The sequence below is a fragment of the Bos grunniens genome, chromosome 25, assembly GCF_055505025.1.
Source record: "Bos grunniens cultivar Pamir isolate PY7600 chromosome 25, Bosgru_T2T1.0, whole genome shotgun sequence".
Lineage (NCBI taxonomy): Eukaryota > Metazoa > Chordata > Mammalia > Artiodactyla > Bovidae > Bos > Bos grunniens.
The window spans coordinates 26,970,141-26,985,559 of NC_141189.1; the positions used below are offsets into that span (position 1 = coordinate 26,970,141).

Genomic DNA, 15,419 nt, shown 5'->3' on the forward strand with positions numbered 1-15,419 from the left:
CCAATCTTCCATCAGCCAGAGGGGAAAGCCCATCTGGAAATGGGACCACACTTACTGTCATGGTCGCATGGTAGGGTTGTGCTCTTGTGATTGGCTTTTTCCCTGGGTGGGGCGGGTCCAATGCCAGCCAGCCTCTGAGTGAGGCAGTTGGGCAGAGTAGAAAGACGTTGCACTTGGGAGTCAGCTGCACCTGCCTTCAAACACAGGTTTGGCCCCTGCCAAGCTGTGTGACTTTGGTTGGGCAAGTCACTCACACCCACTCAGCCTCAGGGCCCTTCTCAATGCCAACCCTCTGAGGATGCTTTGAGGACCAAAGCAGAAAGTGATGACCTCTCAGCAGCTAGTAAATGCCGGTGGCTCTGGAGTCAGGTACTGATGGGCACCACGCCTCTCTTGGTTATTGGGCACTTCTGCCTCCTGGCTTCTCTTGCAGATGAAGAGGAAGAGGATTTAGAAGGGGGAGAATGAAGGGAACAGCTTCGGTCCAGACCTGCCAGTGGGTGCAATACAATCTGCAGGTGAAGAACTCAGGTTTCTTCTTCCTCTAATGATGAAAGAAGCATGGATGTCAATCCCAGTTGTGAGACACAGAGTCAATTCCTTAACTTCTCTCAGCCTCAGTTTCCACATCTGTAAAATGGGATGCAGCCACAGCATCTACATTCTGGGGTTTCTGTGACTTTAGATAACATATGGAACTCATTTGGCCCAGGATCCTGAATACTGTAAATACAGCCGCCCCTCGGGATCTGCACCCCTGCAGATCTAGAACCCACTGCACGTGTACCAAAATCCCAGGATGCCCAAGTATCTTACAGTCAGCCCTCCACATCTGTGGGTTCCAGATCCAACCGACCTGGATGTGAACTATGGATACAAAGACCGACCGGACTCACGAAATTCTAGCTGATATCATCTACGGGAGTCTGGAGAATCTTGAAGGGCTTCCCCAAGCATCTCCTTTGAGAGTCCACTACTGACCATTTTCTGGGCTGGTCAATGACTCAGATGGCAGCAAGTGGAAGGAAGGAAATGAATGATGATGATGAATAATGAAGATAACAAAACACACAGAGTTTTCACCTAGCCACCCCAAGATTGGACCTTAACCCTGTCTGTTGGGCCCATGCTCATCCAAATCCCTGCTGTCATCAATAAAAGGGGTAGAAACTCCCGTCCTTTATCCCATTTGACTTATAAGACATGCTGTTTCACTAGAAAGCCCTTGAGACTAATCTTTACCTGTAGTTACGTGTGAGAGGGAGGCAGGGGAAGATAAGAGGCTCTGCAGGGCTGATCACCCACACTGTGGGCCACTTGGGCTCACATTCAAATTCCCAGGATACACTTGGATGTGCTCTAGCATCCCAGAGTGCACAGCATCCCTGCTCTTGGCCTCTGGTGGACAAAGCACATCAATGATGCTTTGCTGAGAAGCAAACATGCTCAATGCACTGGATAGGAAGACGCCCATGGCTGGAAATATCCTGTCTATGGACATGTAGACAGTTTCTGCCAAGAGGAAGAACTATGAGATCTGAGGAGCGAGGCATTAGGAAGAAAACACCTTACCAAATTCAATGCATGGTCAACGTGGGATGCATCAGACAATTAAACTGGCAGAGGCTGGAGATCATATTTGTCTCTGAACTGGCAGCATCCACTCTCTTATTTTGCTCAGAGAGCAGTGTAATTCTCCCAGTGGAAGCATTCCTGCCCCACGACAAGGTCCACCAGGACAGGAGTTTTCTTTTCATCATTGTGTTCACTACTCCAAGCTGAGCAACAAGGATCGTGCTGCTTAATATACTACTTGATTACATTTAAATTAAAATCAAACCACATTTACAACTTGGTTCCTTGGTTCCATAAAGCACATTTCAAGCTCTCAATAGCCACATGTGTCTGGTGTCTGCTGAGCTAGACATCAGCACAGTGAGTTCTACTGGACAGTGTGGGCCTACAGCATTGCCTGGAATCCAGTAGGATCTCAGTAAGTATGTGACGGATGAAGGAAGGACTGAAGGGCTGGCCAAAGCCAGGCCACATGACTCAAGATAAAACCATCCACTTCCTTTCCCCAGCACTCAGCATTTTTCAGTAATGAAAGGAGAGAAAACAGCCAGCCAGAGAACAGACATTATGACTGAAAAGTATTTAAGCCACAGGGCATCCTCTGAGTGAGAAAAGTCATGTCATTCTTGCCTTGAGTTCTGCCACCTTCTGCACTGATTATGTGAACTCCCTACATTCTCCCAGGGATGTCCTTCCTTATCCACTTGAGCCAACACAGTGTTCCACCCCAACTTTCTGAGGAGTCGGTGCTTCTCATCTGTGCCCCATCAGGACTCCAGCCTCGCTCTGTCCAGGGGATGCTCTGGGTTGGTCCTCGCCTCCAGAAAGCTTGTAGAGCTGTCCAGCCAAAAATACAGCTCAGGAAACCCAGGACAGCCAGCAAGGGGAAAGCAAACTGTGTTTCTGGAGGCAGGAGTGAACTCTGTTGGGCTAAAAAAATAACAGGGCCGAGGAAATGATTATTTTGCTATTAGATGAAAACACAACGGTTAACGGCATAATTACAGGCATGTTTTTCCAGCTGCCTTGTGACCAACAGATACACTCTTTCCAACTTGCACATTATCTGGGTGGAGCTTTCCCTGGATGGTGTCCACCGGGGCTTTGGGGTCTCAGGAAAGAGGGTGTGCATTTCTGAACATCCAAAGAATAAAAGCGGCTGGATGTTGAGAACGTGGTCAGTGGGAGAGATGGTTGAACCCAAAGATCTGGTGCTGGGCTCCCAAATATGACCTCCTATGAAGTACTGAGGCTAACATATTTTCCACCCAACACTCACCTTGCTATTGATTACTGTAATTAGGGGATGAATATCTGTGTCTCCCCCAAATCAGTGATCTGCTATTCCCCTCTGCCATACCTCCACCCCCTCTTTTGCACAGTGGGCCTCACTTCAGGACTTGGTTTTAAACCTCACTGTTTAAAAGCACCTCATCTAGGCTGATAGAAGAGTCCCTGTTTGAGTTTCCTGAGCCATACAGCAAATTCCTGTTGGCTATCTGTTTTATATATGGTAATGTAAGTTTCCATGTTACTCTTTCGATACATCTTACCCTCTCCTCCCCTCTCTCCATGTCCATAGTCTGTTCTCTATGTCTAGAGGGGTGGGATGGGGTGGGAGATGGGAGGGAGGCTCCAAAGGGAGGGGATATATGTATACCTACGGCTGACTCATGTTGAGGTTTGATAGAAGACAACAAAATTCTGTAAAGCAATTATCCCTCAAAAAAAAAATAATAAAGCACCTCATCTCCCTGACCATGCTTCTTAAAGTGGGGCCTCCTCCTTGTCTCCCATCACGGCACCCTGACATTATTCGATCAACATGCCTCCATTTCTCTCATAGGCTGTAAATGCCCTCAGTGAACGAGCAGATCCGTTCCTCTGCCGCATCTCCCACTCCCTAGCATTCAGCCTGGCTCAGCACCCAGCCAGGAAGTGAACTGCACACCTGTTTGAATCGATGATTATATTTTGTAAGCTGCTCCCAGAGAGGGTGGTGGCTTCTGGCCTTTCCCTATGGCCCTGGAGAGGCTGTAGCTCATTTCCAGAGTCTGGCTCAGACTATGTCTTCTTGGGGGACTCTGAAGATCCAGGTGTAAAGCAATGATGGTCTGACTTGGGCTGAGATGGAGGAATCACAGGTGAGAATGGACATGGGAACAGTGTCAGGGTGAGAATGAGAATACGCAGGCCTCCTTGGAACAGTGAGACGGAGGCCACACAGATTTCCAGCTGCTGGTGAACAGGTGGTCCTATTCAGAGGATGGGGAATTGGAAGGGGGAGCTGATGTGGATTGGGAAGCAGTTCTAGAACAATCATTTGAGGGCCATGATCCTATAGGGAGACAATTTCCTGGAGCTAACCTCATGGGTCTACTGAGAGCTATGTCTGCTACTCAAAACTTCCAAGGGTTCCAGGGCCCTTGTTTTTGGGAATTTATGCTCCTTAAAAAGAATAAGAAACACCTTGCACTACTATCAAAAAGAAATATACGTGAGCAAGGAGATAGGGAAATCAGAACCCTGAGCACTGCTGGTGGTGTAAATTGGTAGTCGCTATGAAAAACAGTATGGAGGTTCCTCAAAAACTAAAAATAGAATTACCATATGATCAGTAATTCTACTTCTGGGCATAACTAAAAGAACGGAAAACAGGGAGATGATGAGATGTTCATTCACCCATGTTCTCAGCAGCATTATTTACCACAGCTATAAGGTAGAAGCCACCCAAGTGTCCATCAGTGATGGATGAGTGGACAAGCAAAACGTAGTCTCTCCAGACAAGGGAGATTTATTCTTTCCCAGAAAGGAAGGGAATTGTGACACCTGCTATGACGTCAATGAACCTTGAGGGCATTCTGCTAAGTGAAATTAACCAGTCACAAAAAGAAAAATACTGTCTAATTCCACTTCCAGGAGGTCCCTAAAGTGGTGAAATTCATAGAAACAGAAAATAGAATGCTGGTTGCCAGGGCCTGGGGAAGGGGAGATGGGGAGTTGTTTAACGGGTATGGAGTTTCAGTTTTGAAAATGAAAAGAGTTCTGGAGCTTGGTGGTCTAATAGTGTGAATGTGCTTAACCACTTAAAAACGGTTAAGATGGTAGGTTTTAAGTTATGCACATTTTATCACAGTTAAAGCCGAAAGAACAAAGAGGAGTCTCTAGCACTTTCTTTCACAGTCCTTAGCTGTCCCCTCCTATCTCAAGGTCAGTCCTCTTCTAAAACTCTGGCCTCAGGCCCCGTTTTGGATCCTTTGTGCCAGCTATGCTCCGCAGGTCTCCTGAGAACGAGGCTGTTTTGTGCAGATGGGGGGCCTGGGCCCTACACGAGCAGCTGCCTGGCTCTGTGTCTAAAAGGCTAAGACACTGCTTGGATTCAGGAAGCTCACGATGGCTTCTGAGACCCCTGCCTCTGGCTGAGGTTTGGGAGGAGGGTTCCCTGAATGTGGTTCTACACCAGCAACGGCAGCAGCAGCAATCACCTCCTTCCTCACAGGCCTCCCCCACCGGCCCAGTCCCCTCACCACTGTTATCTCACAGCAGCCAAAGTGATCTCTCCACATTGCAAATAACGCTGAAGCTTTGAAGTGTTAGTCGCTCAGTTGTGTCTGACTCTGCGAGCCCATGAACTGTAGCCTGTCAGGCTCCTCTGTCCATGGAATTCTCCAGGCAAGGATACTGGAATGGGTTGCCATTCCCTTCTCCAGGAGCTTCTCATTAAAACTGCACAGCTCCTGGGCTAAGGATTCAACCACCGGACAAGGGATCAGAAATCCCTACAGGACCTGGCTGGACCATCCTCCTTGGTGGTAAGGCATTCTGGCTGGTTGTGTTTCAGCCACATCAGCCTTCTTTTAACTCCTCAAGCCTGTCAGGGGTCCTCTGACACCTGGGCCTTTGCTTATGCCATCCCCTTACCTGGAACACACTGCTAGCTAAGCCCTACCCCTCTCACACACCTCAGTTCACGTGCTGCCTCCTCAGAGAGGTCACCCCAACATGCAGATGAGCTTCACTTGCTGAATGCTCTTTCATCTGCCCTTCCTTTCAGAATGCTTGCCTCACTTTGTGATCACATGTTCACTCGTGTGATCTTTCTGGTTAGTTTCCCACTCCCTCTATCAATAACGAGGGCTGTTGCACAGACAATGCCCGCTGGGTGCTAAGCATGGTCCATACATTAATTCATTTCTCTCTCTAAGCAACCATATGCAGCGGTGTTGTTGTTGTACCCATTCTACAGATGAGGCAGCTGAGGCCCGGAGACATTAAGTGATATTCTCAAGTCCATGTTCACATAGCTAGTAAACAGAAGAGCTGGGATTCAAACCCAGGTGATTCAAACCACTAGGATGAGGGCAGAGACTGACCATATTTCTCTTTCCCTTTGAATACCCAGTAGCCAGCATAGTGTCTGGCACATAGTAGGTGGTCAGTAAGTATCTGCTGCATGAATGAGTGAAGTCAGAGAAGCCCCATCTTCTGATCTTACCTGTGGGACCATTTTCAGCTGGCCTCTCAGGCAAGCCTGAGCTCTTTCCTCCCCAAGACACCCTTGGGTTGCTTTCAGAGGGGCTTGGATGGTGAAAGAAGGAAGGAGGGAAAAAGGGAAACTGAGACCTCTGTCCCTAAGCCTTCATCTTTCCATCTTCAACCCCAAATCTGTCTCAACCAGCCAGAATCACTGGAAACTTCTCTAATGGAACCAGGCGGAGGACTGCCAGGCTGAACGGGGAAGATCACCAGGCTTCTGTGGACGAGGGTGCACAGATCAGCACCCCTACCCTGACCCTGGCATCATCAGAGCTCAGGCAGTAAAAGCCCTAGTATCAATGCTGTGCAGAGGCCCACGTGATGGAGTTGCATCTTCTTAAACCAGATGAGGTCCTCACCTTAGGTTGTACAGCACAAGCCAAGCTGGCCAAGAGATGGAGCTTTCAAGGAGCTCTTAAGAATCCTGTTTCTACCACCTGATAAGTGGGTAAACAAATTATGGCACAGCCACACAATGGAATAGTAGACAGCCATAAAAAGGATGAAGCACTGGCATAGGCTACAGTGTGGGTAAAGCATGAACATGTTATCCTAAGTGAAAGAAGCCAACCACAAAACATCACACACTGTATGATTCCATACATACGAAACATCCAAAGTAGGCAAATCCATAGAGACAGATTAGTGATTGACAGGGGCTCATGGTGGGATGTGAATGGGGAGGGGCAGGGTTTCCTCTTGGGGTAATGAACGTGTTTTGCAACTAGAGAAAGGTTCTGGTTGCACAACACTGTGTGTGTGTGCTCAGTCATGTCCAGCTCTTTGTACCTCCATGGACTGTAGCCCTCCAGACTCCTCCCTCCATGGGATTTTCCAGGCAAGAACACTGAAATGGGTTGCCATTTCCTTCCCTAGGGGATCTTCCTGACCCAGGGATTGAACCTGCATCTCCCACATTGGCAAGAGGATTCTTTGTCATTAGCACCACGGGGAAAGCCCATGACATTGGGCATGTACTAAATGCCACTGGATAGAACCCTTCAAAATGGTTCATTTAGTGTTAAGGGAATTTAACCTCAATTTTTAAAAAAAGAAAAAAGAGACCACTGGCTGTATCCTTGTGGTCAAGTTCCTCAATATCTCTGTGCCTCAGTTTTTTCATCTGAAAAATGGCCTCCCCAAAGTATGTGTGGAGGACCATGTCAGGACTATGGACAGCACTTAAAAAAAAACCATGCCAGGGATGTCCTAGGTGCTGTAAGTGCATTTTGCTGTGGTTATGATTTGCTATTCACAACAGGAATTCCTTGACCCACTCGAGAATCAGTGGCCTGACTAGAGGAATGAAAAGTAGGGGACTGACTACGCACAGATGCACAGTCCTTTGGCAGATCCCAGGGTGACTAGACTCTGTGCCTGGGTATTATCAAGGGGTTAACTTCCCTGCAAAATTCACCAGAAGTTCTAATACTAACCTCTTTAAACATTCTTACACACCAGAAGCTATGGTTTAAGGGATGAGGATAAAACAGCACACACGTTAAAGGCCCTGGTAGAGGGCCTGACACACAGTAGGCACACAGGAAACATCTGCTGGATCTGGGCATTCGTCCTGCTTGATCAGTGCCATGGAGACACTGATCTTGGGGATGTTGCAGAGAAGCCCAGACACCTGCTTCCTCTCTGTTTGAGCTGGTCTTTCTGGCTGAGAAGCTGCAGAAAAGCTCTTGTGCTCCTGCCCTGAGTCCCTGGTGGTATCTCAAGAGAGAGGTTTGGGTCAATGGTTAAGGGTGGCTTAAATGTCCACATGGTGGGCCCCATTGGGTTAGACCTTGTTGCTGTGAATCCCTAAGAGGCAGAATTAGTAGATTCTGGGTTTTGCTTGATGCTTGCACACACACAATATGCACACACACACACACACCACAGACAGAATGTGAGCCCTGGAGGGGCCATGGACACTTTCAGCCTTTGCGTCTGGTTTGCTCCAGGACACAGGGCCCAGTAACAGACGGTGTGGGGTCTGTTACCACTGGCCCAAACCTCGCAAACCAACTGCACAATGCTTTTGGTTTCATCCCTGTCTGTGATCCATCTGACTGAAGAATGCCAGTGCAGTTTCCAGCCTCACTCAGTAAACAGAGTATATTGAATAAAAGCATCATGTTCTTTGATGATTCCAAACCTAGCAGGGTTTCGATGGTTGGAAATATCCATTTTCATTCACACACTGGATGCATAAAAAGCTCCAACCAGAGCTTACGTGGGCCAGGCGGTCATGTCAGCAGTGAAGTGGGAAGGCCTAGATTCTTTAAACATAACTTCGGTTGCATATTCCAAACACAAGAACGTCTTTCTGTTCACAGACGAGTTGGTTCTCGCCTGATTCTCTTGAAACATTCAGTCTTTGAGTCTCACTTTGCATTTCCCACTTTTGAAAGGGATGTGAGTTCAAGAACTATTTTTCTGCTCTTTTCATGAGTGAAGGGAAAAAGGAAAGCAACTCAGTTGATGATGAAGTCCAGCCTGTGGGACCAGCACTGTTATACAACTATGATAACTACTGCCTGCATTTTGGGAGCACTTTCTGTGTCAGGCGCTGTGTTAAGGCCTTGACTTGCAATGTTTCCTCTAATCCTCCTAACTGCCCTATGAAATAGGTCCCAATACTGGGTCCCTTTTAGGTGCATACACTCAGATGCAGAAAGCTGAGGCAACATGTGCCAATTCAAATGGGCCATCGGTGGTGGCAGAATCTGCAGCCAGGCTGTCTGCATCCAGGGTCTCATGGAGGCTACTGGCCAGTAGAGACCAGTGAATCTGGCTGGCAGTTAGAGCCAGACAGCTCACCTGGACAGGCGATGTCAAATCACAGACAGCTCAGAGCAGCCAGGATGGGTGAACACTGCCCTTGGATATCCACCCAGGTTTTCAGAGTCTCATAGAAGCTTCTGACTTGGGCACTCCCGCCCCTTCTAGAAGGCTCCTAAGTTTGCTCATCCTTCCTGGGAGGGGAAAAGTCGTGGTTTTGGAAGCTACAGATGGAGTGGCAGATGGGAAGTGAAAGCCTATCAGAGTTGCCCAGGATAAAACCATTCATCTGCAAAATTCATATGTTTTTGTGTGGGGCGACTTCACGAAAACAACAGCAAGAGGAACCAGCAGTGCCTGACGCGTGAAGTGCCTCCAGCCATGATGCTGGCAACGCGAGTGGGTGGAAGAACTGGCAGCGGGGTGGACACGGAAATGAGGGCCGTGGGAGGTGGAGGAGAGACAGGTCGACAGGCCCGGCTAGACAACCGGAGCATCAAAACTAAAAACAGGATGACTCCCTTCTCCGAACCCCCAAATGGGTGGGGCACATGGTCTGAGAAAGGATTTCTGGACCTTTCTCAGAGATCAGGAGGCTCAGCCTTGGATCCAGCTTGAGGATTCAGAGCTGATAGGTACTGAGCTAAGTGCCCAAACTCTCTAGGTTCCATGACTACAATCTGATTTCACAGAAGTTGTGTTTACTTGCCAAGGGTCACCTGCGAGTGAGGTGGCAGAACTCAGAGTCTAGCCTTAAGCCATCATATGGGAGTCTGAGCACTCATCTTCTTGGATACTGAAATGCTAGGAATGCTGATCTCCTGGCCCAGCTGACCTGGCTAAGTGACTGCTGTTACAACTGCAACTTGCAAATCAACACAGGGCCTATAGGGGGCAGCGTTGAGGCTTGATACAATTCTGGGAAAGGTCATAGGCTGGCCCCCCTTCCCTTGAGAGGTCCCGGTCAAGTGTCACCTCCTGACTGAGGCTGACATGACTTCTGAGGCCTCCATGGGAGGTCTGGAGCCGGGGGAGTGGGAATCTTGACCTTTGAAGGGAGCGTCTGCCACGCCAGCAGCTGTACTCGGCATTCTGGGGTATTTCTGAACACACTGCTTCTTTGGAAGGGAGAGGGAGAAGGCTCCAGCTCACCCTTGCCTTGTACTTCCCTATACTCATCTCTCCTCCTCGTTTTGTTTATTAGGTTCCAGGCATGTTTAAATTTCTCAAAGGCAAGTAGTTCATCTCTGACCCAAGTCCAGGCTGTTCTCTCTCTCAGGAACTGGAGAGTTCTCAGCTGGAGGCAGTTTTGCTCCTCCAGAAACACAGCACCTGGAGATATTTGTGGTTGCCACAAGTGGTTGGAAACAGGAACCACTACTGGCATCTAATGGGTAGAGGCCAGGGGTGCTTCCAAATACCAGGAGTGAGCAGGGAAGCCTCATGGCAGAGAATGATCTAGCCCCAGGTCATATAGATGGGCTTCCCAGGTGGCACGAGTGGTAAAGAACCCACTTGCCAATGCAGGAGACAGAACAGATGTGGGATCGATCCCTGGGTTGGGAAGATCCCCTGGAGGAGGACATGGCAACCCACTGCAGTATTCTTGCCTGAAGAATCCCCATGGACCACAGAGGAGCTGGTGGGCTATAGTCCATAGTGTTACAGAACTGGACACCACTGAAGTGACTTAGCATCATGCAATCATATTGACATTAAATTCCAAGACAGACTTTATCTTTTAGATATGTTTACTGAAATATTTGGGGCTTCCCAGGTGGCTCAGTGGTAAAGAACCCACCTGCCGATGCAGGAGTTGCAGGAGACGTGGGTTCGATCCCTGAGTTGGGAAGATTCCCTGGAGAAGGAAATGGCAACCCACTCCAGTATTCTTCCCTGAAGGGTCCAAAGGACAGAGGAGTCTGGCAGGCTATAGTCCATAGGGTCGCAAAGAGCTGGGCATCACTGACCAACTGAGCACACATGCACACACTGAAATATTTACAGATACAATTATATGACCTCTTAGAAATGCTTCACCAGGGCTGGTGGAAGAGGGTCAAGGTCTTTATTGGTATGGATACAGATGAATTGATTATAGTTGAAACTGGGTGATGCAGGCGTCATTTACTAGTCTTGTATTCTTGTGCATGTTTGAGAATTGCCTTGATAAAACACCTTTTATAAGACTCCTTCAGAGAAAGGAAGGCCCTTTCCTTCACCCCGTCCACTTCTCCTTTTTGGCTTTTCAATAAGCGAGATGGAAGACACAGTCAAGCAGAGAGCTGCTTTCTTGATAGGAAATATAGTTCACTTTGTTGCCTTTTTTCCTCCGTTTAAAGAGATCTCCAGGGGTTTTCTTTGCTTACACCTCTTTTAAAGAGTAGATCAATGTTTGTGCAAAGGGACAGAGTGGCATCTGAATTTCTCACCGCCCAGGGCTGCTGGTTGCTCCACCACCCACTCATAATTGTGGCTAAGTAGCCTACAGGCCCTGGGGAGACCTCAGGAGAAACTAGAGATCTGCAGTTTCAGTTGAAATCTACCAGCCGTAGAATGTGGGCAATCAATTCATGTGTTAAAATTGGATAGGAGCCAAACAAACCCACCCATGGGATTCCAACAGCCCAGAGACGCCTGTCTGATTCTGCCCAGGCTGTCACACCCCGCTCCCTTCTTCCACATTGTCCTTTTCAGTTTAACACCTAAGTCAGACCTTGACCTTCCTCTGCTCCAAACACGGCGTGCGGTTCCCATCTTCCTTTGACTAATGGACAAATTCTAGACCCTCCATGATCTCACCTCAGTTTTCTCTCTGGCTTCAGTTTCTTAGGACTTCACCCTCTCTTCCAGCCACACTGAGCCCCGCTGTTCCTGGAACACATCAGGCACCCTCGGGGCTCAGCACCTGTGCTGCTCTCTGCTGGACCATTTTCCCTGTCTGGGCAGCTCACTCCATCACCATCTTCCTTTCTTCTCCGGAAGGATGTTCCTGGCCACTCTCATTACAGTTCCGCCTCCAACCTGCTCCTGCTGCTCTCTGCCTTATTTTTCTGATGTACCATTTTAAATACTTAGTTTGCATGTTGTCTGTTTCCCCCATTTGAATGGAAGTACCTCATGGCCAGGGGTTTCAGCCTTTGAAGTATGTTCTCAAAAAGAGCTGGGAAAACCATGTACTCAAGAAATCTCTGTTGAATGAATGAATGAGTGAATGCTCACATGATTCTCAGGCACAACGTGGCCCTCATGTAGAGAGACCTTACAGAGACAGTGAGTAAGCATCTCTGAGGCAGGAAGGCTTCTCCAGACAGGAGGCAGGCTGCTTCTGCCTCTGGCTTCCCAGATATGACAGGGGAAGCAGGACCTCAAAGCAGGCTGGCCAGGGCCGCCTTACCTGATGGGGTAGTCAGCTGCGCTGAGGTTGATGAAGAAGTCCCAGGGCCAGTCGGTCATCTCCAGGAGGTCCCGCATGCTCTGCAGGTATGTGGACAGGAGGCTGGCTCCCCCCCAGATGGTGGCCATCCTCCAGGGCGTGACACGGACGTTGCTGTACTGCCTGGCGAACTGAAGCACTTGGCGATGCAGGTAATTGGAGCGCTTTCACAGGAGAGGAAGGGTGACATTCAGCAGCGTGGAAAACACCCCAGCCCTGCCCCTTACCCCCTCTCTGTCCCTTCCCTTCTAGGTGACAGGGCTTCTGAACTTTGCCAAGTAACTGATTCAGACCTGGGGTGTCTTTCTGCATCGTTACACAAACTTCATTATTTTTAAAGTATTACTTTAGCAATTTGAGATGCAGATTCCCTGGTCCTGCCTCTGTATTACTGGTTCCCCAGGTATAGGCTGGTGATACATATGGTCTGAGGATAACAAGCTAAGTAATATGGTTTCATCTAATATGATTGCATCCCTGGTTCAGGAAGATCCCCTGGAGAAGAGAATGGCAACCCACTCCAGCATTCTTGCCTGGAGAATTCCATGGACAGAGAGGAGTCTGGCAGGCTAAAGTCCATGGGGACACAAAGAGTTGGATATGACAGAGTGACTAACACTTGCATTTAAACCTGATGAGTATTTTGAAAGGTAGACTTTCTCCACTACCCTCTGGCAGGCCTGCTAGAATCAGACTTCTGAATAGGCATCCCTTTTGTCTTCTTGACCAAAGACACAATCATGTCACATCAGCAGACCAACAGAAACCTCTGGAACAAGATGCTCAGGGGTCAACAAGCTGGCTCCATGATTTTTTGTTTTTTGGTAAATAAAGTTTTATTGAAACAGTCACACACATTCATTTGTGTATGTTTTTATGGCTGCTTTCAGGCTACAATGCCAGAGCTGATTAGCTGTGACAGAGTGTATAGCCCGCAAAGCCTGAAATACTTGCCCTCTGGCCCTTGATGGGAAAAGTGGGCCCACCCCTGGGTTAGCTATCCTTATAGCGTGGCAGGCATTGCATTGGGCAGGACCATGAGCAAAAGAGGTATGACTGACAATGTTCATTGTCATTGAAGGGAGTCTAAAGTCACAGTTTGGAGCTTTGAAACTGACACCCATGCATGTGCACACACACACACACACACACACACACAACACACCTACACAGCACTTCAAGGCCAGATGGTCTGGGGGAGGCAGCTGCTCAGCCTGCAAGGCTCCCCTGGAAGGGAGGGGCAGACACACCCCCAGAGAAGTGCCAGCAGGGGGCAATCAGAGGGCGGGCCTCACCTTGTCCACGTGGATGTAGTAAAAGTGGTCCTTGTGGTAGATGGCCTTGAACATGCGCTGCAGCTGCCGGGAGGCGCGGCCGTGGACCACCAGGACGAAGGCGATTCTGACCGGGTTGGCCAGCATGTACTCCACTGAATCCTCGTCCCACTGAACGTTCTTGTTGGCTTTGCCTGGGAAAACCAGGGAGATCACAGAGGTGGGGTGAGTTTGGCTGTCCTCAGGGGGTGTTTCTCTGATGCTTCTTCCCGGGACTATTTGAGGGGCACAGTGGTCATTTTGGTCCCTGAAACTGGTTTCAACGTAACCAAGCAAGTCCTGGACCCTTACTCTGTCCTGGTAAACAGGAGTGGGGGCCCCAGAGGAGCTAAAGACATGGTTTCCATCCCCAGGGAGCCAAACAGCACTGACGGAGACACGTGTACACATATTAAAGCCAGAGGAGATGAGCCACGTAAGAGGTACATTTCTGAACCACAGAGGAAGGAGCAGTTAATTTCAATTTGGAAAATGTTAAGATATACGTGCTGTCTTTGTTTGTCCAGAATCCATTCTCATTTCTCCTCCGAACAGCATCTATTTTGTTTTGTTTTTAAATTGTGGAAAGAACAGATAACCTGAGAGCTACCCCCTTAACACATTTTTAAGTGTTCAGGATGGCAGTGTGGATGATAAGTAATAGCTTATGGTGAACAGTGTCAGATTTGTGATCTCCAAAGAAAATTTAGCTTCGGGACCAGGGACCAGGCTTGATCACTCAAGAGCTTTTGTGCAGCAGAGTTTTATTAAAGCGAACAAAGGACAGAGAAAGCTTCTGACACAGACATCAGAAGGGGGACGGAGAGTGCCCCTCTCACTGGTCTTAGCAAGGCCTTATATAGTTTCATCAGACCCACTCCCACAACATACATCTGAAATTAACAAGATTAGAACTAACAATAGAAGGGTCTTACCAGACCCACTCCCACAGTATACAAGTTTTAAGAGAACAAGATTAGTCAGAAGGTTGAGAAACGTGTCCTCAAGCAAGAAACACTGTTATATTGACTAAGACAAAGCAATGTAGAAAAAAAAAAAAATTGTCCTTTTTCTCTTCCTTGAGAGCCTCAGACACTTCTCTCTCCTTGAGAGCCCAGACTCCTTTCTCCTCCTCGGGGACCCCAGATTTCTTATCAACCTACTAGGGAATTGACTCTCATAAGCACAATGTTGCATGGCAGATCTCTGGAACTTATCCATCGTGCCTAATGAGAAATTTATCACCCAATATTTTGAAGGGCGTCAACCTCCCCCATTCTCTGTGTGGAAGGAGAGGGTCTCTATCTAGTATCAGTTTCAGGGGTGGTCACAGGACTTAGGCTTGGCCAGTCAGGACACAATAGGTAAGGTTCAGAGTTAACTAAGCTATTTAGCCAAGAAGACAGAATTCCAGACTGTTGTTGGAACTAGATAAGAGCCTCAAAGTCCATGAAACTTGAAGATCCTAAGAGCCATTTTATCCCCCCATGGAGAGGAAAGGGAAAACACTGCTGAGTGAGGGGGAGGAATAGACCCTCGTGACCCCACTTGAGCTCCCAGATCAGCCTGGGAGGAGATCAGCCACCGTCATTGCTTATCTTTCTTTAAAAGCCCAGATCCTACACCAGATGCTCCTAGATAAGTGGTTCCAGACGTCTTTTATCCTGGTGTGTGTGTGCTCAGTCGCTTCAGTCGTGTCCAACTCTTTGCTATCCAATGGACTGCAGCCCACCGGGCTCCTCTGTCCATGGGTTTCTCCAGACAAGAATACTGGAGTGGGTTGCCAT

General features: G+C 48.4%; 1 protein-coding gene across 1 annotated transcript in view; it reads right to left on the bottom strand.

Moving 5' to 3' along the window:
• The window catches only part of XYLT1 (xylosyltransferase 1), a 347,744-nt gene that overhangs the window by 75,934 nt on the left and 256,391 nt on the right, over nucleotides 1–15,419 (bottom strand). Inside the window, exons 4-5 of the mRNA XM_086376949.1 lie at nucleotides 13,615–13,787; nucleotides 12,281–12,483 (exon numbers count right to left, since the gene is read on the bottom strand). Of these exons, the coding sequence (XP_086233075.1) occupies nucleotides 12,281–12,483; nucleotides 13,615–13,787 (376 nt within the window). The remainder of the gene's footprint in view (nucleotides 1–12,280; nucleotides 12,484–13,614; nucleotides 13,788–15,419) is intronic.